The sequence below is a fragment of the Anticarsia gemmatalis genome, chromosome 10 (genome assembly GCF_050436995.1).
Source record: "Anticarsia gemmatalis isolate Benzon Research Colony breed Stoneville strain chromosome 10, ilAntGemm2 primary, whole genome shotgun sequence".
Taxonomy (NCBI): Eukaryota; Metazoa; Arthropoda; class Insecta; order Lepidoptera; family Erebidae; genus Anticarsia; species Anticarsia gemmatalis.
The window spans coordinates 13,141,317-13,165,109 of record NC_134754.1 but is presented as its reverse complement, the minus strand read 5'-3'; the positions used below and the strand labels follow the sequence as shown (position 1 = coordinate 13,165,109).

The 23,793-nt window shown below is 37.7% G+C and overlaps 1 protein-coding gene across 1 annotated transcript in view; it reads left to right on the top strand.

Annotated features, from left to right (window-relative positions):
• Positions 1–324: 324 nt before the first annotated feature.
• Positions 325–23,793, top strand: part of Pez (protein tyrosine phosphatase non-receptor pez) — a 28,948-nt gene continuing 5,479 nt past the window's right edge. The window contains exons 1-10 of the mRNA XM_076119017.1: positions 325–1,262; positions 10,900–11,066; positions 13,307–13,514; positions 16,664–16,827; positions 17,316–18,545; positions 19,080–19,281; positions 20,715–20,939; positions 22,320–22,556; positions 22,971–23,127; positions 23,567–23,760. Of these exons, the coding sequence (XP_075975132.1) occupies positions 630–1,262; positions 10,900–11,066; positions 13,307–13,514; positions 16,664–16,827; positions 17,316–18,545; positions 19,080–19,281; positions 20,715–20,939; positions 22,320–22,556; positions 22,971–23,127; positions 23,567–23,760 (3,417 nt within the window). The 5' untranslated portion in view covers positions 325–629. The remainder of the gene's footprint in view (positions 1,263–10,899; positions 11,067–13,306; positions 13,515–16,663; positions 16,828–17,315; positions 18,546–19,079; positions 19,282–20,714; positions 20,940–22,319; positions 22,557–22,970; positions 23,128–23,566; positions 23,761–23,793) is intronic.

Here is a 23,793-nt window from a genome sequence, read left to right as displayed (position 1 = left end):
ACATATGAAAAGATATACCGAACAATACTATAGTTTCGTGTAAGGGACCGTCAATTTGACCCAAGTGCAAGATAAATATATTTTGCTGATCACGCAAGTTAATTGTTTCTTAACTGTACCTACGTCTCCAAACGGTAAGTTCCCGAAATTGGAGCCTACAAGAATATTGCGCTGATGCCCTCACAAAAATTAAATATTCGCTTCAATAAAAACCATTCGCATGATGAAAGGAATGAGGTCTAGATACCCTTTCTACCATTGTTTAGGTTTTATTACCGGCTGGTAGAAATATTCATTATTAGTGCAGCCACACCGATGCACAAATGTCACTTTAGTTGTCACTTTCTAGATGGCTTCAATGTTGTGAACGTGAATTTCTTATTTTCTTATTACATATGTGTTTACTCGACAAGTTTTATTGCTTTCCGCCAATATAGCTACGTCATCGCCACCGTAACATAAATTAGTTCAAGTGCCCGGTGTTACGTCGCGAATTCAATGTGAAATGTCATAAATATGTGGCCCGCGTAACGGATGCATCGTTTCCTACATTCCTTTGCCATAAATGTAACGTAACGTTTGTTTCCTATGTGATGTTATTGCGAATCGGCGGCGGGTAGGTTAGGAAGATGCCTTTCAAGCTGAAGTTGAAGAAAACGCGGCAGTACAATGTAGCGTCGAAAAGTTTGTTTGTGATAAGTGTCGAGCTGTTGGACGGTGGTGTCGCGGACTGTACTTTGTCAGTGGACAGTACGGGGCAAGAGTGTCTGGATAACGTGTGTCAGAGGCAGGCGATCAACCAGTCAGAGTTCTTCGGGCTGCGGTACATCAACCGCGGCCAGCAGCCACGATGGGTGCAGTTGGAGCGGCCCTTGAAGCGCCAACTGGAGAAGCACGCGTCATCACACCAGTTGTACTTGCGGGTGATGTACTATGTGATATCTGGCACGAGTCTGATCACGGATGAGGTGACGAGGTACCACTACTTCCTGCAGTTGAAGAATGACTTGATAGAAGGCAGAATTATTTGTGATTGTCAGCAAGCGGTCGTGCTTGCGTCATACAGCCGGCAGGCGGAGTACGGGAATCATGACAGGGAGAGGCATACTGTAGAGTACCTCAAGAATCTGCTAACTTTTCCTAAACAAATGTTGGATGGTGGTCAGATCATTGATGGCAGTACCTTGGCTGAGACTGGCAGGTTAGAGTGGTTGACTGAAGCTGTTATTCAACATCACATGGCTCTACACAATATGTCACAGGTAATAAATAATTTGTATTTCTGTTAATACTTGTTGTTAAAATAAAAATGAGCATACTTTATTACCACCAGAGGCTATTTATATGTACACAATAGATTTTTCAAATGTTGATCATTTCTGTGATTTTAGAAAGTTTTTGAAGGTTTATCTCATCAATAGAATATAATTAATGATTTAATTAATACCTTGGTACCTACCTATCTTAAATAGCTAGTGCATACCCAAATTAATAATTAAATAAACATGCAGCATAAAATAATAATACAATAACAAATACTAAACTGTATGTTCTATTCAACTAGTTAACTAGGGTGTTCTAAATATAGTACCACTCTGTCCATCAGTTTATGATCTTATTTATAAACATAATCTCACATCCAAATATATCTCCGTGACCTTCCCATGAACATTCATGGTGCGCATAAAATATATTGAACCACTTCTTGGAGCTTATTAATATTGGCAAACTCAAGGTTTACCATTTATACTCAATCATATACTTAGGTCAGAATCTAAGCACTCATGTTATACTAGTAATTTAGGTATATGAATGTTTATATACTTTAATAGTCAACCATTAAAATAAAATTGTCAAAATTTGGCGAAAGCTTAGGTAGTTCAAAATGGTAAAGTGCCTTTTGAGTTGCTTCAAATATATTACTTACACATTTCTTCAGTGTTTTGTTTTGTTTGCATTCATTATTAGATTAGACTAGCTATGTACCTAGGTATACCTACCTATAGTTATTACGGTGAAATAGATAATTATGTAGGTGTATGTAAAATAATTACCAAAATTAAAACCTGCTTAGCAGTAAGGTAAAGATTGTAAAGTTGTTCTGAATTATATTTTAGTGGCTAGAAAAGAATAAAAGATTAACACATTGATTCTCTTCATTATTTGAAAACATATTGTCATCCTTTCATATTATTATATAGAGTTCTTGGTTATATTTTAACAATACATCACACTGTATTGTTACATCTAAAACACTATTGTATTAATTTACTTGCTATTCATGTAGTAATAGAAATGAAACTTATGCATGAAATAGTGAATTCTTTAGTGTTTTAAAATTGGGCTATGTTTATAAAATATTATAGTAGCTCATTTGTTACACCTCACTGCTACAGATCTTGTTGGTCTATCAATAGCAACGGCAACCTAAGTTTGCATATGCCTTGCAACTCAGACTCATGCATTTAGCTAGTTTCCATAAACTTGTAGCAGTTTATCTTGTTATCAATAAATTAAGTTATGAAATATGACATATGAATGCATTAAAAAGTAATTAAGCACATTGTTCCTGGGTGCTTTTCTGACAATAGAGTTTTAAGTTAACAAGGATGCAGTTGTAATATTGTCATTCTTATATATCAAACTAATTTATAAGTATGTCCGGTCTTGTGTGTGGTCTCCCCCATTGAAATAAGGCAGTATTTCACAAACATTTTCATCAGATAACAAATGGAAATTACTCTGCATTGTTTAGTTCCCGTCTTAATGACGAGTGTGGGAAATAGTTTCTATTATGTCTTCTGATGAACTATTAACGACATACTTATGTAATATGAACTACATTAACTAAATTACAAGATGTATGGATGTGGATTAGGCAAGGGAAGCTTGTAAGGATTGTACCAAATGGTATACCCATATGGGAGAAAGGTGTGATATTAAGTATGTATGTATGATGAACAAAATTTTGAAACAGACTGTATGTTAAAAGACTACTTCGGACAGAATACTTCATTATGATAATAAGAACAGTTTTAGTGCTTCATATTTTGGAAATGTTCCAATATCTCTTGGTTCTATATTTTGTTTACAAACAAACTGTGTGTTTATTAATCTTATGTATGGATCCTGTTGCTTATTCTTTATATAATAAAAGATTATAAAATATAGCTTATACTGGACTTTTAGACCGACTCTAACTTCTTTGATCTGTTTTTTTTTTACTTTGGCTAGATGTAACTACTAGGATCTGCCTTAGTTTACTCAAGTTTCCTCTTAGAGAGCTCATGTCTGTCTTTAGTCCCAAGTCTTATAATCACGCAAATTATTGTTCCAACTGATCACTGTAATGACATCAGAAACAGAAGCATACATACGCCTTGGTTTTACCACTTCTAAATACTTTTCGGGTAAAATTTTGATAATGATTTTCATACATTTCCTATCACTCAGTCTACCGTATAGATTATCCAACACTTATCTGTGAAATTGAACCTAAAAGTTTGAATGTTACTGCTCTACGGTCTACAATCGCCTCCAACTCTCCCAGTATAGTAACAACATAGGCATAATAATTAAACATGACATTTACAAGAATGACAATGTATTCCCACACCACATTACATTATGTTTAACAAATCGTCTTCATTAGATGAAAACTTTACCTAGTTGTAAACAACTTGTAATCTGATGTGAATTGAATTATAAGGTCGCTTGTTTTAAGCGCCCGGTGTCGCTTGAGTTGCCTTTATGCGCTTTTATAAACTCCGTGGCGCAGTGGTCTGGGTCGCCATGCCGCTACCATTGCGTTCGGAGGTCGTAGGTTCAATTCTTGTTGCAGTCTTTAAAACAGAAAATAACGCCTCAGTGACGCTGTCAGTAGTTTTTTTTACGACTGCTGTCCGTGTCTTGTGGTCGATTCCCGGATCAGACAAAGAACTTATGGTTTCTTCTAATTTCTATTAGAACATTTATCATGTTCTGGATTGTGAAGGTCCGATTGATAGTCGTTACATAGGAAATACTGGTGCAGCAGCATCCGGTGAGACTGGAAGCCGACCCCAACGTAGTTGGAAGATAGGCTAAACTGACAGACATGCATTTCTCAATAGTAGCCAAGAATTTAGTAACGTGGTAGGCTCGCTCCCTATTACATTGTTAATGGTCTACGCTTTCGGGTATAAGAAGGCGTGAACGTTAACGTACCTAATTATTAAACCATTAGGTACTATTTAGTCCAGTGCTGAATAAAGGTCTCCTTTCAAAATGAGATGAAAAATTGTATGCGTTTTTCTCTCTACTTAGAACAAGTTTCCAGTCCTGTAGAGGAATACTTTTGTTGTGATACGCACCTGCATATAAAAAAAGAAAACAAGCTAGGTATCTTGTTATTCCTCGAATTTGATTTATTATCTCAGTGTCTTTCGTTTCTTACTTAAGGTTTACAAATGTAATTATCTGTTTCCGTTGGATCTTCTCCTATCTTATCATAGGAAACGATTCTCTTGCCACGTTTAATCAATGGCCATTCTTGTCTACCTATTTGGTACATCGTATATCACTTATAGTAAACTGGCTTTTTGCCCGCGACTTCTTCCACGTGGTTTGTGACTTAGGACAAAATTTTTATACAAACTTTCATCCGCTATTTTATTCCCTCTCGGACTCTGGACCTCGAAATCACAGTCGTACACACTACCGCCCAGACCACAAAGGCAATCCCATACATCTAAGCTCTGACTGACTAACCCCCGGTTTCTGAGGTACATTTAGCTCAAAACTAATATAAAAAAAACGCTATTGAATAGATAAACTACCGCTAAATGTACTTAGAAACCGGGGGATAGTGATCTATCAACGCATAGCTCAAACCACTAGACCGATCGGGCTGAAATTTATCAGGCAGATGTTATGACATAGGCATCCGCTAAGAAAGTATTTTGATCAATTCTACCCCCAAGAGAACAAAATAGGGGATGAAAGTTTGTACGAAAATTATTGTCTATATCACAAACAACGCGTTCAAAGTTGCGTGCAAGAGCTAGTATAATATATAGTTATCAAACCTACCAAACAGACATACAACTGTATCAGAGATAGTTAAACAATCAGTAAAGCCGTCACGCACTCGTATGCGTATAGAATACACCATGCGTAACTGTACAGTGTACATTATTGTACATCGTATAGCATAGTGCTAATGTAATCAAACGCTTAGCTTACCTCAGTTACCTCCGAACGGAATGTGAGGTTCAATTGATTTCACGCGTATGAGATTTTGATTTTATAACTCCAGAAATGATTACTTTTTGAAGTTGTTTTGGAAATTGGCGCACATATTTTGAGAATTTCTTGCTGTTAGTAGTAAATATTTTAAGCCGCGGTAGTTCTTTCCTAATCAGTTGTTTTATTAGACATAGACCTTAGTATTGACGTGTCTCGTATTAGTCAATTAATTTGGACTATCACCTTATTATGTCCAGCGATCGTTATATAGACGCCTGTGCGGCAGTCTCATCTACCGCGGCTAATATGCCGAGATTTTCAGCTCAAGCAAAAGACTACGGCTGCAAGCATTCCTAAGTTCTTGTTCTAGCATTTTTGAGGTCTTTCCACACATGATTTCATAAATAGCAGTCCCTGCAATCATTTATACTACAGTGCTAATGACTTATTTCAATACTACTACGTCGTAAGATATACAACAGCTACGCATTACCTCACTACAGTAATCTCTGATGGGCGCCACCGGCGGTGCGGTCCTGATAAAGTTAGCTTGTAATTTGTCACACATTTGTATGACGCGTTGTCGTTAATACTACTGGTATAACGTCAGTAAAAGCGGGTGAGTACTAGTTATAGAACAACTATTTAAATAGGCATTATAATAAAGTTATTGTTGTATTTCTATGAAGTCAAATTTAAGTTAAACATATTATGGGACAACTCACACACTGTCATTTGATTCCAAACTAAGCAGAGCTTGTACTACATACATAAATCACGCCTTTTTCTTATAGGAGTAAGCAGAGACCAAAAGAACGCTCCTTGGTACGATCCTTACAAACTTCTCTTGCTTACTACTTATTCATTCAGTTAGTACCATGGCAACCAAATACATAGTTAGGTATACAGGGTGTCCCAAAACTCAACGATAATCTGAGACAGGATGAAAGGCCAAGTCATACCGGTTCTAGGAAAAATAAAAAAAAAAATCCATATCACTTAGTTCAGCAATAATAGACATTTTTCAAAAAAGTTAAAATTCCACACCCTTGGTCGCATTTTCAAGTCCTGTGATCACCAATGTCACAATTTCGCTGCGTTTTTTTTTATTTCGTGATCTTTATTAAATATGCTATTAATCGTAAAACAAATTAATGCACAAAACATTGTTAATTTTCTAAAAAAAGTTAAGTTTTAGTGAGTCATGGTTCACAAAAATATCGTTAGTTAACTTTGACGCTTCATATTAGAAAAAAAATGTACTACACTACCCTTGGCAAGTTATTTCAAAAGTTGGCGCATTTAATCAAGATTACAAAATGGCGCAACACTTGCCACTTTTCTTGCCAATAAAAATTTTATTTTTATTTGAACGAAGCATGTCCTCACAGATGGATCGGACGCAGTGGTTGAATTTTATGGCCTCATCGCTCCCCCGATCTAAACCCAGAGATATTTTTGACTGGGAATGCATAAAAGAGAAAGTCTATTCGAAATAAATACAAAATCTATCAGAACTTCGCCAGAAAATTGACACAGCGTCAGAAGAAATAATACCAAGGAATTTTGCACAACTGGTGAAAAGGTATTTTTTAAGGCGTTGCAGAGCCTGTATTCGTGCCAGAGGAAAGCAATTATTTTTAGTAAAGAGGTAATTAGTTAGTCCATAACCAATATTTAATGTAATAAACATAATAGGTATCAATAATTAAAAAAAAATATTGAACGACCCATGGTTCTTATTTAATTTTTCTCCATAAACTAAAGTAATTCCGAATTGTTTTCCTCTGGCACGAATACAGGCTCTGCAACGCCTTAAAAAAGACCTTTTCACCAGTTGTGCAAAATTCCTTGGTATTATTTCTTCTGACGCTGTGTCAATTTTCTGGCGAAGTTCTGATAGATTTTGTATTTATTTCGAATAGACTTTCTCTTTTATGCATTCCCAGTCAAAAATATCTCTGGGTTTAGATCGGGGGAGCGATGAGGCCATAAAATTCAACCACTGCGTCCAATCCATCTGTGAGGATACTCTTCGTTCAAATAAAAATATTTTTTTAATGAAAAGAAAAGTGGCAAGTGTTGCACCATTTTGTAATCTTGATTAAATGCGCCAACTTTTGAAATAACTTGCCAAGGGTAGTGTAGTACATTTTTTTTTCAATATAAAGCGTCAAAGTTAACTAACGATATTTTTGTGAATCGTGGCTCACTAAAACTTAACTTTTTTCAGAAAATTAACAATGTTTTGTGCATTAATTTGTTTTACGATTAATAGCATATTTAATAAAGATCACGAAATAAAAAAAAACGCAGCGAAATTGTGACATTGGTGATCACAGGACTTGAAAATGCGACCAAGGGTGTGGAATTTTAACTTTTTTGAAAAATGTCTATTATTGCTGAACTAAGTGATATGGATTTTTTTTTTTATTTTTCCTAGAACCGGTATGACTTGGCCTTTCATCCTGTCTCGGATTATCGTTGAGTTTTGGGACACCCTGTATAGGTAAATTAACAAACAGATACTCTCATCACACAAATATTTGTCCTGCTATTTATTCAACTATTTCGTATAGGTGCGCCTTATTAACAAAATATACGCGGAAAAGTGTTTTTAAAATGCCAGATCAATCTATCTACTTACTGAGGTAATACCTCGTGAGTGCATCATCACATAACTTGGAAATACCCAACAAAAGTGAGAATGGTACTGCTTGTTACTTGCAGTCTTCTCATGGTGGTTCAAGCCGCAATAGTTTGAAAAAGGTTAATGTGATCACCATACATAGAAAGATTTTAAAGGTTTCGGAGAAGAGAAGAAGCTTATAAACATCAGCCGAGCCAATCGATCTCGAAGGTTAAGCTACGCTTGCCGTGGTTGTTCTGTGGATGGGTCACCACATACCGAGTGCCTCCGTGTTTCGGAAGGCACGCTAATTTGTGGGTCTTGGCTGTCATTATCAAAGATCTTTGGCTGTCGTTTATTGATAATAGTCAGAAGCTTTAAAGTCTGACAACCACTTACAGAAGAGTATCGTGTTATCCAGGTAACTGCGTTTTGGAGGTTCTAAAAGCAGTCGCTCCATGTAACAGAATTTTACATGGAGCGACTGCTTTTACTCTTGTACTCAGCTGTATCCGGTGCGACTGGAAACCGACTCCAAAATAGTTGTAAGAAAGGCTTGTCTAATATACAGGTGGTTCTGGAGTCTAGCACTTTGGAACGAACAGCCATATATCTATAAATTTATAAAAGTCGTCAAAACATTGTTAACAAGACGTTACTATCAGCATTCCATCTTTACAGCCGTTGCAATAAAATCCCAAATTAAACAATTCTGCAATATAAAACTATAGGAAAAGCAATGCGTTTACACTGTTATCTTATAATGTAATCGTTGTGTAATTGATAACACTCGAAGTAGCGTCTGGTGAAAAATAACGATGTCTCATTACTGATAGTGATCTAAATTAAGCACATGAGCACTTGACTCATTGAAACTCATTTTAAAATGTTCAAAAACGTAATGATTTACTTTCGCGTTGCATGTTTAATTTTACAGCCTTTTCACTTTGCCAAATAGTCAATTTCAAGTGTGCTGATTTTTCAGGCATTCGTTACAAGATTCACTTATCTTATTACAGATTATTACGTTAGTTTCTTGAAGTGTCCTGACGTTTAAAGCTATGTGTTTATCAATAGGTAAATAGTTCTGGGGTTAAGCATTTAGGGCTTTCGACAAATAAAGTCCTTGATATTATTTGACATGTTCTGGTTCGGTTGTCAGTTATGGCAAAAGGTAGTCGGCTTTGTCGAAGGCCTAGTGCCAAATTGAGCTCTTTTGATATATTGACCATCAACCATGTTAAAAAATGAGTGTCATAAATCTTAGACCTTCCTGAATTGCCTAGAAAACGGTGACACAAAACAATGCTTACCCGTGTGTTTTGAATAATTTTTCTGATTAAGTCTAGGAAGGCATCTAATATCGATTGGTGCAAACTCTGCTCAAGTACAGGCCCCTGTTTTAAATTCGGTTTCGTGTATGTGATGGAATGCACATTGCAAATCTCTGTTCACAGTTAGAATAAATAAATTCTATCCTGATAGGTAGACGATCTCAAAAATCTTGCTACTGCTATTTTAATAATTGTAGGACTTTACATCAGATGCCCCTAGTATTTGCCTTAGGGAAAAAGCTATATCTGCATATCAAAAAACCATTGCTCATATTTTAAGTTTTTTTTGGTTTGTCCAGTGACTTCATCCACATGGAATGATTTTCCTTTATAAAATTCTTTGTATCTAAGTTATATACTATTCGTCTACCCAATTTCATCGGAATCCGTTGAGTAGTTTTTACGTGAAAGAGTAACAAACATGCATTCATCCTCACAAACTTTCGCATTTATAATATTAGTAGGATTTTACTACAGATCACCTTGGCAAACCATTTTTTAGTTTCTATTAGTCAGGGGTGTTAGGCAATATCTACACTTAATTTTAATCTGATATTCCTAGTACTAGAATGATAAATGTATGACTCAAAGGGCGCATTAGCATACTATATATAGACTACTAGCTGACCCGCGCAACTTCGCTTGCGTCCAATAAGAGAGAATGGGTGATTTTTTTCCCCGTTTTTGTAACATTCATTGCTGGTACTCTGCTCCTTTTGGACCTAGCGTGATCTATCAAAATATCTCCATACCAAATTTCATGCAAATTGGTTCAGTAGTTTAGGCGTGATTGAGTAGCAGACAGACAGAGTTACTTTCGCATTTATAATATTAGTGGATGGATGTATAGAAGTACCTAGTCGCCAAATAAGTATAATACAATGTGAAACGAACGTAATGTTTATGAACGACAGTTAAACAGGAACACGATCGTTCTTTGTTGAAACAACTGCTACGGGCTTTGTATTTTGACTTAGTACTTAGGTGGGAACCGTTTTATTTTGCTTGGAAGGATACACATTATAATATACAGAGCACTTGTAACTTATAATAGACAAAACAACAGTAAGGGAATTTAAAGAATTTCTTAAACGTTCTTTAAGCTTCGAAATCTATACTTTCTGTACTTAATATTATAAAATGGTTGAGTTTGTTTGTTTGGTTAAACGCACTAATCACAGGAACTACTGGTGCACGGTCATTGCATCCTATAATCACAAAAAATTAATTAATTAATTTAATTTATTAATTTTAATTTTAAAAAGACAACTCCCGCACTAAGAATTGCTCTTGTGTCGCGGGGACTTTTACAAACATACAAACAACGGACACAAAGCACAACCAGACCCGAAACAATTATTTGTGGATCGCACAAATAATTGTCCCGTGTGGGAATCGAACCCACGACCTCCCGTTGCAGTGGTATCGGCGTATTGCGATAATCACAAAAAATCCATCAAATATGACCAGTAATTTGTGTAAAGATCGTGGAGGAAAAAAATCTCTTTTCTTTCTTGCTGTCTGCCTAAGTTTTAAGTAATTAAGTATTTAATGTAATTGTAATCGCATTGTTTATCTTCATATTAGAGGAGTAACTATAAACATTTACACAGAAGTGCACAAAAAGTAGGCAATAAAACTTTTTTTCAAGACTATCTAGCCTATTTAACTAGCTCATTTGTAATCGTTCTTATGTTCTATTGTCACCAGGCTCAAGCAGAAGAAGGCTTCATCACAACCTGCCAGCAGCTGCGAGGCTACGGCCAGGAGATGTTCAGCGCGCGCGACCAGCTCAACTCCAGCGAGGTGACTATTGCCATCTCGCTCACCGGCATCACTGTGCTCACGGATACGAGTGAGACACCGCATTTTTACAGGTACACCTTAATAAATCAATGTAGAGTACTCGACATATGACATTTTGCGTTCGTTGGTTATGTTTCGTATGGTTAGTGGCAAACCCAGCTCTAGTGAGGCCTAGGTAACAATAACCGCGTGTATCGTCATTCAGATTAAGCTACGCTTGCCAAGGTTGGTCAGTTTCTGGATGACCATATAATACATACTGAGTAGTACTCACGAAGTAAGTGCCTCCCTGTTTCGGAAGGCTTAATTGTTGATTGTAATTTTCAAAAAAAATTGAGAGACGTTATCAGTAGTCAGAAGAGTGAAATTCTGACAACCAGTCCTACGTTAGGTGTCATTTTAAAGTGACCTCCAAAAGGCAGAGACGTCTACCTCAAATAAAGTGGCTATCTCATACGCCATACCGCGCCAAAATCGTGATTTATTATAACCAACCTTGGGGATGATGAATGATGGATTGAATTGGATTGTGAATATTCCAACAGAAGCTAGAAAACCCAATAATACTTCTCTCGACAGGAATCGAACCCAAGACCTCTAGATCACCATTCGCATAAACTTTATATTGTAACTTTTTGTCGATTATTATGTGAGGTTTAAGGCGACTTCTGAGCCAGCTACTCGAAACTTTCAAGCAGTCACAAACATGCCGAATTCTTCGCAGTTTATAATGACAAAGGTCGTAAACTAACATACGGGCAGTTAAATAATAAACCAGTGCATTCTGTTCTGCAGAATCTTCAGCTCTAGTTGGCGTCAACCCAAATATGTCAAGGCAAGGAAATATTGTACGCTTAATTACTTTCGCCGTTATGCATTTAACATTCAGGTTAATCGACTTTCAATAATTAAAAAGTGAATACGAAAAAAAATTATGTACGTATATGAAATTTATACAGATTTTTTAATTGCGGAAAATTCTTTGTTTGTTATGATTTTACATGTTTAAGCCGCTAAGGTTTAGTAAAATAATGGTTTTGATAAAATTAAGCAAGGTGATAGTTGAAACCCCGGGAGTAAAAGGAGGCAAGTTTTTCCAGAAATCCTTTCCTAATAAGAGATTAAACTTTAAGGTTTACAAGGCCCCGTTCAGCTAGTACTTAATATTGTAAATGCGAAAATGAGTGTTTGTCTGTTACATTTATCCGGTTTACCCTTTGAACCGATATTATAAAATTAATCATGAAGAGGAGATAGGAGTTGTTGAAAAATCGGCTTGAAACTGACTCCGTACAAAAATTTGGCTTTTTTTCTATGATAATCTCGAAATAAAATTACTTTCAAGTGGACCCGCGTAGTCTAATAGTTTATAGTACTCTAGTGCAAGTAAATGAATAGCAATTACAAAAGATAATTGAACATGATGCTTCATGAATATGTATAACATCACAGAATCGATGAAACTGCGCTGAGCACTCTCGTGACTCGGTTAAATGGATTAAATTGAATGGAAACTTGTGTCACGCCATATCGACGATCATTGATTCCTATGTTGCATATTTTTGTACAGAGTTAATAGACGTATGTTCAGATACCGTTAGGAAACATTCAAATGAGAGGAATACCTACGTTGTGCCGTACGTAGCCAGTTGTGCTCACCGGTCGGTAAACGATCTGTGGGTTAAGCAATCATTGGCGCGGTCATTCTATAGATGGGTGAACGCATAGTGCTATTTGAACTGAGCGTCTCCGTGCTTCGGAGGGCACGTAAAAAATCGGTTCCGGTTGTTGTCAATTAAGATAACAGTCGTTAAGCCATGTCAAAGGCCTATCGGGCGGCTTGAACAACTTTGACACTAGGTTGACCACTAATCATACGATAGGTAGGTAGGTAGGTAGACTTCAATGAATAGGCAGAGATCATGTGAGATGTAGTAGTCTTGTTCTTGTAGCCACAAAAACGTAATAGCAAAATCTTTTTTTTTAACCCATTACTGTCCCACTGCAGGGCATGGGTCCTCCCAAACGAGGGGGAGGCTTTGAGTCCTCCACGCTGGCCATTTGCGGGTTGGGGACTTTGTATGCCCTCTGTGTGTCTGTAATAAGTGTATTAAACTAATTTTAGGCATGCAAGGTTTCCTCACGATGTTTTCCTTCACTGTTAGAGCAAGTGATAATTTCCAATACACACATAACTTCGAAAAGTGGTTTGCTGTCTTGGATTCAAACTTGCGACCACTTGTGTGGGAGGTGCCAACTTAAACCACTCGGCTATCACTCCTTTAATATCTTATGATATCGTTTTCCCCAGATGGGTGGACATAACAAACGTGATAAACCACAAGCGTACATTCAGCATCGAGTGTCAGAAGCAGTCAGGGTCGGCTTCGTTCACGCTGTCCAGCCCCGAGGACGGCAAGTACGTGTGGTGGTCGTGCGTGCAGCAGCACACCTTCTACATGAAGCACCAGAGCGCGCTCAGCGAAGCACCTAGGGATGAACATCGACCCAAGTTTCAGGTAACACTTACTTTCTCACTTTTCGGCCGCGAAACTTGCCTTTTCGGCCGCGAAACTTGCCTTTATGGCCGCGAAACTTGCATACAAGGCTCTCTATTGAATTGCTGGAGTACCTTCTTCTTATCGTATGGTTAGTGGTCAACCTAGTGTTAAAGTTATTTAAGCCGCCCGAAAAGCCTTTGACACGACTGTTATCTTAGTAGATGACATCCAAGACCGACTTTTTACGTGCCCTCCGAAGCACGTTCCGAGTCACCCATCTACAGAACGACCGAGCCAACGCGTGCAACGGTTGCTTAACCCACAGATCGATCATAAAAATATTTTTACATTTGTGTTGTTCTATTCTCTAATATACGTAACTATGATAGATAGACTATTACATAAATACAAGCACCACTTGTATTCGTGTACATAATTATGTATAATCGAATAAACAATTAATTACCGATGATTTACGTATTATATTTGACATACATACTGTTAACTATCACTTTCTCCTCAAATTATTAATATCTTTGATATTTGTGTAACGCTTGACTATAAATTATTCTTTAAATCAAAAAATAATTTCGTTCGCTGCTCGACTGTACAAAAGGTTGTTTAAAGCTGCCCTAAAATATGTGAAGTTATTATTGTCCCATTGTTGAACAAGGGTCTTCTCCAGGAAATGAGGGAGAGGTTAGGCATAGAGTCCAAAGGGTTATGGACATTTCAATCCTTCAAGAACTGTCCTAAAGAACTTTCAGACGTGGAAGGTTTCATTATGATAATATATTTACTTTCTCTGCTAGCAAAGATTTACCGGTGTAAATCCTATGTGTTATGTATCCGATTTTTTACCTCATCACAATCCGTTCTGTAGTTTTAAATAGTGTTTAACAGCATTCCAAGTATCGCATTTGTAATATAGGAGTACGATACTCAATATATAACTTCGAATAGACACTGCTCTGAACCCTCGACCACTTGCGTGAGAGACGAATACTTCCACCAAACTATCACTGTTCCACATAGTTAACATATTTACCATGAATGCACCATATAACAGTGTTTTTGTTGAGTAAACACGTATCGTTAATCACTCCGCGAGCGACAGTTTACGTTGATTACAATTAGCGAGCTATGCGCCCGCGCAGAAAGTGCACGCGCCGTATCTGTGACGATCTACATGCCTTACACGATAGGATCTTTACATTGAAAATACTACTAACGTGTCAAAAATGAATCTTGTATTTTGGGACCTTTACTTTATTTGGTCTCTGCTTACACCTATAGAAAAAGGCGTAAAGTTATATTCATTAATTCATTCGTCATATGGTTAGTAATCATTCAAGTTTCAAAGTTGTTCAAGGCGCCTTAGACGAGGCTTAACGACTGTTATCTTAATTAACAACAACCGGGACCGATTTTTACATGTCCTCCGAAACACGGAGACGCCCAGTTCAAATACCACTATGCAGTCTCCCAGCTATGGAATGACCGCGCCAAGGTTTCCTTAACACAGATCGTTTAACGAACGGTGATCACAACTGGCTACGGGCACCTAAACAAAAATGTTTCTTGTGTCTCGGGAACGATTTTATCTTTGGAAAGACACTAATAACTGCTCTTGTCTCGTATGGACTTTGACTAACAACAGACACATAATAGAACTAGAACAGCCGGGCTTTAGTATTATTAAACAAGTCAGTTATGCATAATTTAAGGTTCGCACGTAATAAAATTATACAATCAATGTTAAATAACGGACAAATTAACAACTGAGATATAACGATAGCAATAAAACGTGAAATGTAATAAATAATGATAATCAGTAGGAAAACATCAAAACCACTCAACCGAGTACTCTTTCACTGGCGTAACAGAAAAGTCAATGGATTTTTTTACTGACTCGAAACTGGAAATTCCTTCACTCGCGTCCGAAATTATTACCCTATTTTAGCTTATTTTGAGGGTTGATTTAAAAGAGCTTTTGTTTTATCCCGCACTCTCGATTTATTTCATTCCCTCAACAATAATTTCCATTGCAAAATTACTGTTTCTAGAGGTAAGTATGTATTGTATCGCAGATCGATCTCTGAGGTTAAGCCACTCTTGCCGAGGTTGCTCTGTGGACGGGTGACCATCTTATACATATCGAGTTCCTCCATGATTCGGCAGGCACGTTAAATTGTGGGTCACGGCTGTCATTTTCGAAGATCTTTGACATTCGTTAACAGAAGCTTCAAAGTCTAAGAAACAGTCTTACCGAAGGATTTCGTGTTATAACCTAGGTAACTGGGTTGTGGAGATCAGATAAGCAGTCGCTCCGTGTAAAATACTGGTATTCAGCTGCATCCGGTGAGACTGGAAGATGACTCCAACATAGTTAGAAGAAAGGCTTGGCTGACACACACACACACACATACTATATGCGTATAGTGTTGTACTATGAAAGTTTACGGTTTTTTGCAACAATTATTCAGTGATGAGATTGCGATTATCGGTTGTACGGTTGAGTTGTACGGTTTTTTATTTCGGTTAGTTGATTGGATAATCAGTTCGCGTTCTATTATAATTGGAGTCTTAATTGGAGAATCGTAAATAAATTACAACTCTTCATAAATCTATATTTATGATATTTTCAGACTTAAACACAAACAAAGTAATTGCATTTTTAACGTAATTGGTTTTAGAAATGGTTAACGTTTAAATAAATACTTTTAATTAACTGCAACTAGCTGAACGACTAACTACTATCACAGATAGTTTGAGCACCGCTTTTAGAAATTTCGGTGCTTATTAAACGAAAAATCTACAAACCGATATCCCACCCATTTGACCCCTCCCCTAGTACCAATTGGTGGCTCTCTCCGTACCCCCTCTGGCAATTTCAAGTCTCTCGTAACAAGAGAATCTAGTATTGCTGGGCCTCAAAAACAACAAGAAAATTAATTCTAGATGGTATTTCTAAGGAGGACTTATAGAAATACCAAAATCAAATCGTTTATTCATCTAAGGCAATTGCTAACAGTTATGATAGTCAATGATACAGAGAGTGAATTTACCGCCAGTACGGAAGGTAGGGCCAATGAGAAGACCTGGCAAAAAACTCCTGGCCAGTCTTTAATGAGTTGCCAAATTTCAAATAGTCTTTCTTCTCCCAGGAGCATGGTCTATCAGACAGTCGTGAGGAGCTAGACACTCGGGAGCTGGGCAGCGTGTCTCGGCTGGAGCCTCTCACTCCTGCCCACAGGGCGTACTCCACCTCCTGCCTGGAGCTCGCTGAGCAGCATCATCACCAACCTCCACAACCTTTACTTCAGAACAGGTAGTCAATTAATTTTTTTTGTCTGTCTGAAATACTTTGTACGAAGTTTACGATATGAAGGATATTTTGAATTTGAAGTATTATGCATTATTTATTTTGAGCTTGGTAGTTTGGTCGTTGACGATAACCATGGCACAATGTTTGAGTGGCTACCAAACTTCTGTAATTGTCCTCAAACGTCATGAATTCGATTCCCACTCAGAACTTAACTTGAATTGTTATATATTTGTAAAAGGACTACAGCAAAACATTATTACGTAGTACGAGAAATGTGAAGGTTTACAAAAAATTACACCTTTACTGTCACAGTGCTACAACGTTACATCGGATCTAAGACATACTACATTTTATAATTTACGAAAAATAAAGATGATTTAGACCGAAGAACAAAAGACCAGAAAGCCAGCATCCCTGGTTAGACTGGTCTTACACTAAATAGAAGAAGAATCTACAACAAGTTTTTACTAACATAATTTTTCCCCTTCCAGAGCACTCCTCCCATCATACCGTCCAGCGCCAGACTACGAGACAGCCATCCAACAAAAATACCAGCAACAAAGAGCAGAGGCACAGCTTCGCTACCAGAACCACCACCACTCGCAAATGGTCAACACCACCAAGCCCCTGGTCTACGGCTCCCACCCCGACATACACCGGATACACTACCCTGACGTCACCAGGCATACGCAGCCAGTCACCACTGAAGACTACCCTTATGGCCTCAAGTTTATGGGCAACTACCCCTTTGCCGTCAACCCTAATGTTCAAACAGACTTAAACCAGCTACATTATGTTAATGTCTACAAACCACCCCCTCCGTACCCCTCAAATGGTCTAGCGTCAAATTCGACCCCAGATCTAGCTGTTGCAAGCCAAGCTTTAAATTACCATAGAGGTTATATCAATTCCCATGTGTCTGGGTCCAGTCCGGACTTAGTTTCAACCAGAACGGCACTAAACAGACAGTATTTAGGCTATATAAACCCTAGTCATATAAACTACCGGCCTAATATAATGCCAGGGACACACGGGACTTATAACAACTTAGCTTCGGTCATTGACCCCAAACCACATATAATAATAGATCCACATCACATATCCGATAACATACAAAAAGTATACGACGAAAGAGGGAATATAATGTACTCTATGCCGATGCCGAGGTTGCCATATCAAAGGCATGTGGTGTTGCCACAAACGCAGCAGATTAAATTAGGAGATACGCCGGAACCGATATATGAGAATGTTCCATTACCTTGGCAAAATGAAGGAAAGATAACAATGAGAGATCGGGCTCAGAGCTTAACGACTACGGATGAAATAGCGAGACTAAACGAGAGAAATAGCAGTCATCCAACAATTAACAAGTACCTTTCACCGAACGCGTACGTGCCTGTTAAAATAGACAGTCCAGACAGCCATTACGTGAATGCTCAAATAATCAAAGGTGTAAGAGAAACGAGTGTACCAAAAGAACTCACAGTATCATCCCGGTCTATATCCAGAGAGGCTGAATTTGAAAACGTAGCGTTATCTATAGATAGGTTATCTCTACATGATGAGAAGGATTATGACGAGACCCCCTACCAGAGTTTGTCTACGCATCGGGTGTCGAACAATAACACGATCAATGCGGTCAGCAAGGACAATGTGACGTCGATAGTGGTGTCTAACGATAGCACGTGTACTGCTGATGCTACTATCTCTACTGTTAATAGGTAAGTGTTTGTGAAATATCGTATTTGTGCTTCTTGTTGCAAAGGTTCTATGAATTATTACTGTAGAATAGTTTATGTATTTATTTTTATGTTCACTTTTAGGCCCTATTGAATACTAGAGGGGTTTGGGTTTCATACTTTTAACAGAATATTCATAAAGAATCTCATATATCACATATATTTTAACGGTTTTAATGGAAATTTATGCTAATAATAACAGATCAGGAAAATAAATCAAATATAAAAGAAACAAAAACATAGTTTATAAAATATTTAAGAAAGTCGCCGTGTCGTCAAATTGACGGCATAGTCTTTAAAATGAAGACGAGAGGAAATAAGGAAACATTTTTAAGTATGGCGTTTAGAAAAAAAATTGCTTCATTTTCGTGTTAGTAAAAATCTTAACTTAGTATGAAAATTAGATATGAAGGCCTAATCTTGTTTTTAGGTCCCATGGAAGACTCGGTATGGTCCCGTTACTATATAATCCCAATTAAGTAATAGCATTAATTAATTATCATGTATCATCCCAAGTTCGGTGGAGACAGAAACCAGCAAGTCGAGCAGCTCGTCGAAGGAGAAGAAGCGTCGCCGCTGGGGCGCGTGGATGGGCGGCGGGCGCGCGGCGCGCTCGGCCACGCTGGGCCGCGCGCCGCCCGCCAGCAACACGCACCGCTGGTCCACCGGCCTCGCCAAGTTCCAGCCGCTGCCGCCCAGCATCACCAAGGAGACCATGGTAGGAACAATACAACACCTACTAACGAACTATAGCAGTAGGTCTAGCAAGAAATCTTGCCATAAAGTGGCCGTATTGAATTCGATACCAATTTGTATAGGAATTAACTAAGCGCCTTAATTTTGGAACATAAAATATTTCGTGTCAGTTTGACAAAACTTCGAAGTTACTAAAATCGTAAATCGGCAGTACAATCCTTTGATTTGACATACAGTAATGTAAATTTCGAAAGCTAGCTATTTCCAAAGTTGATCATATTGATTGCAAAATATTGTGCGACGAGTATTATTGTGCCACGTCCCAATGGTATATTTGTCTTTTTACGGACTTTGAAGAAGAGTTGAAAGGAAGTATGCAAATTAGATAAATAAAAAGTGTAATAGAGAATAAAAAGTGTTTTTTTACTACGAATTTCGGACTATGAAAAAATCTAATACGTACAAAATTTTACAAGACGAGAATTTTGTACTAATAGCATTTGTGTGTGTAAACAATTAAATATTCTAAAAACAATTGTATTTTATAAACTACAACAGTTTTTAACTAACAACCACCGACTCTACTTCAATAGTATTACTTAACCACATCAAATAATTCAAATTCACTACAAACATACTTCTAAAACACAAACCATTTAACTAATTACATTTTGGACAATAGGAATTCAAAACAATACCCAATAAACAATCACATCTATCATATCGTACAAACAGCACTATAAATTGTTTATCAACAAGTGATACAAACATATGTGGTCACCATTCATATTGCGTGTTATCTCTCAGTCGCTCGGCGCTAGTACGACAGTATGCTGCTCAGACGAAATAGGGACTTATATAAATATCGATTCAGACCTGTTGAATATATGGATGTATGTGATTTTTTATTTAAAGACTGTTTTAACAATAAACGTCGAGTGAAATCGGTTTAGTTATGCAGTGTTTTGTTAACAGTTTCAAAATTAATTGAAAGTGACAAAATGCAGTGTAATTAATCGTCGCTTGAAATAGATTATGATTTTGCTTTTCAATTGATTTATATGGTTAATTATGATAGCATCGTTCTTTGAACAAAATGTGGGTGTATCATATATAGTTCTGAGTAGTATGTGTTCGTTTTTTTATTTTTTTTATTCAAATTATGGTGTAAAACTTTTATGTTGTATTGCTAGTGAAAAAGGGGCGGGTCTATAGACATTAACTTTATAAAAAATGAAAGTAAACTATAGTCAATGAAATTTTAATATTTATCAAAACATTTTTATCCACTTCAAAATCGCGATAAACTCAAAATATTTGTGATGGATTTTCATATGGCTTACACCAAGAAATAGAGTAATTCTGAAGGAAAGTGTATAATTTGTTTAATTTAACCACGATGAAGCCAGTCTTACAATTTCTTATAATTTACAATATACAAAATTTTCTCCACAGTGTCAAATCCTAGAACGCAAAATGACGGACGAGCAGCTATCGTTCGCGTTCGAGCAGATCCCCAAGGGGCGCGAGACGGGGGGCGAGTTCCGCACCGCCCTCCTGCCGCAGCACGCGCCGCTCAACGGGTTCTCGTCGGACCACCTGCCGTACGAGGACAACCGGGTTCGCTTGCACCCCACACCTAATAACCCACATGGTTATATTAACGCGTCGCATATTACTGTAAGTGGTTTTAAACTATTTTATCTTAGACAAGCAGCCCGTGATTTCGTCCGTGCAGACTTAAGATTTCTCATTTTTTTTGCTGATCTTACATATAAAAGTTTTCACCCTTTTCACCAAATGGAATTTCCAAAATTCTTTGTTATTGCTCCTCTATACTTTCTAAGGAATCTTCATACCAAATTTCAAGTTTCTACGCTCTGTAGTTTCGGTTGTGCGTTGGCAACGCACTTATGGGCAACGCAGCGTTGCCCATAAGTCAGTCATATTTTTAGATACGAGAGTAATTCTTTGTTTAAAAACTTGGCTAATAATCCTTTACTTAATTATTATCAGATAGGCCTTTCCTACAGAATAAACTTCAACAGTCACAATAATTTCTGTAGTCGATACAAGGTATAGTTAAACCTCATTTATGAGGTGTCTCGCTGCTAAATTTCGTCTAATTCAGTTTAGCAGTTTTGTTACTATAGATTGTTGGGATCAGGGGCTTAAAAATAGAGGGGCTGATTGTCTAATTGCTATTTAAGTTCACAAAGCTGGAAAATCGAGAAAATCGTTTTAATATTATCTTTAAGTCGCGAACGGACACTTTCTTCTTCATAAAATATTATGTTCTCATATTAACAAATAAAAAGCGGAACTGATTAATCGGCTTTTTCTTTAAGTAGGTATTACTTATGTCTGCACTTTAATTAGTATTATAAAGATAAAATCATTATCATAACTTTCATATAAATTTGTTATCTGATTGTATAATTTAAAGTACTTACTTGCGTCAATGAAGTAATTTAAACTAACAAGGTAATTGCACTTTTGAAATTATCTTGTCACACTTTATTGAATAAATAAATTTTGTTTTGTAATCTAAATATTACTTCCTTTGATAACATTATACAAAGGAAATAAGGATTTTGTTTCTTACAGTGATATTTTTGAATAGTTTTATATAAGGATGTTGATTTAATGTTACCACCGGATTCTATTCAATTGGGAATTGGAAGTGTCCATCTGGGCTCTTCAAAAATGGAGAGAGAGATTTTAAGTTTTTATCACACCCAAGAGCAGTATGGGGAGCTTTAATTCCTCCAAAAACTGTTTCAAAGAACGGTCGTTCATGCAAAGCTTCCACCACTAAAGCTGTGATAATCATTCTGACACACAGCTTTCAAAAATAATTGAAGAACGCGTACACCTGCGCCCTGGGTGGAGTGCAGGGACTCAGGACACAGCCGCTTGGCGGCTTAAACTTGGGATATTGATGTGAAGCCTTATGAAACCTACGTTTTGGATCCTCAATCATGTCCCAAACTTTCGACCAGTCGCGTAGCAAGCGAATGTTGATACCATTCGACTTACATTAATTAACATGTTCTACAGATGACAGTAGGCAGCACGCAACGTTTCTACGTGGTAGCCAAGGTGGGTGACCCCCGCCCCCCCGCGGGCCCGGGCGGGGCTGGCGCGGGGCCGGGGGCGGGGGGGGCCTGCGCCTGCGGCGGGGCCTGCGCGCTCGTGTGGCAGTGCGCCTGGCAGGTGGGCGCCACGCTGCTGGCCAGGGTCGGCTCCGCGCCACACTATCTACCTAAGGATAATACTACCACTGATTATGGGAAGGTATGTTACTTAAGTTGTTTCTGTGAAATATTTTTGACAACTCCACATGTGTTGCTTTGTTGATTATTCTGTGTCTCATACAGATTTGTTTTTTCCTCTAACTGGCACTATTATTTCTTTAAACGTGTTTAACTTGTAGGCTACATTGCATATTTCGAATTGATATTAATTAATAAATGAAATTCAAGAATACATAACAGCCTCTTTTAAAGATTACAAACGAGGCTTTTACTTCATAAATAGAGTAAAAAAATATATGATAAGCTATCGATTATTAATTTTCGGTTCGTCATTTGAGAGCTGAATCTACTCTTCAATGTTAAAACAAACATATTTTTTTACCAAAAAAATGAGTTTTGTCTGTTCTTAACTGTAATATTATCTCATGTGTATACTACTATGTGTATACTTCAGTTTCAAATATCATGCGGCACGTCATCCCGCACGACGTGGGGTGCGTCAGTGCGGGTGCGGGTTCGATACGGGGCCCGTGCTCGCGACCTGTGGCACGTGCACTACGCGCGGTGGCCCAACAACAAGACTGTGCCTGATGATGTCGATGACTTTCTAGGTACGTGACGAATAATTTTGTTAAATAATGTTGGGGGTTAAAAAATGTTGTCATAGAGAGTTAGGTGACAGTTAAGTCAATACATCAAACATAACATATTGCTTTTCGTATTTTGCTGGGAATGTCTTTTTATGGGTCGCCATATATTTTTTTCATGAATCATGTTTCATTTATATGAATAATGTGAAAAATGTTTACTTATGTATTATTGAGTTTTTGAGGTTTTCGTGTTAGTATAAGACAAGTTAAACTGAATATTTTTGTCTATTCTAACTTTTCAGTGTGAAACTTAGTTAATTGCGATTTCAACAAATTCCACTTTAGATTACCAACTACGTAAAAAAAAGCTTAAAAAAGCATCAGAACCTTCACGTATAAAATTGTTTAAGATCCTCTTTCATTCCACAACCTTGCTTATCAGTACAACTATATTCCCTAGCGTTCCTATCCGAGATGAGCAGTCTCCGGCTGGCGAGTGAGCCGTGCGGCACCGCCAGCGTGGGCGGCGCGGCGGGGCGCGGCCGCGGCCTCAGCGCCGCCGCGCCGCTCGTGCTGTGCTGCGAGCGAGGCGCGGGACGTAGCGGGACTGCGCTCGCGGCAGACCTGTTACACGATATACTGGATAATAACCAGGTATTGTAGCTTTTCTTTCAAGACTGGTTAAAG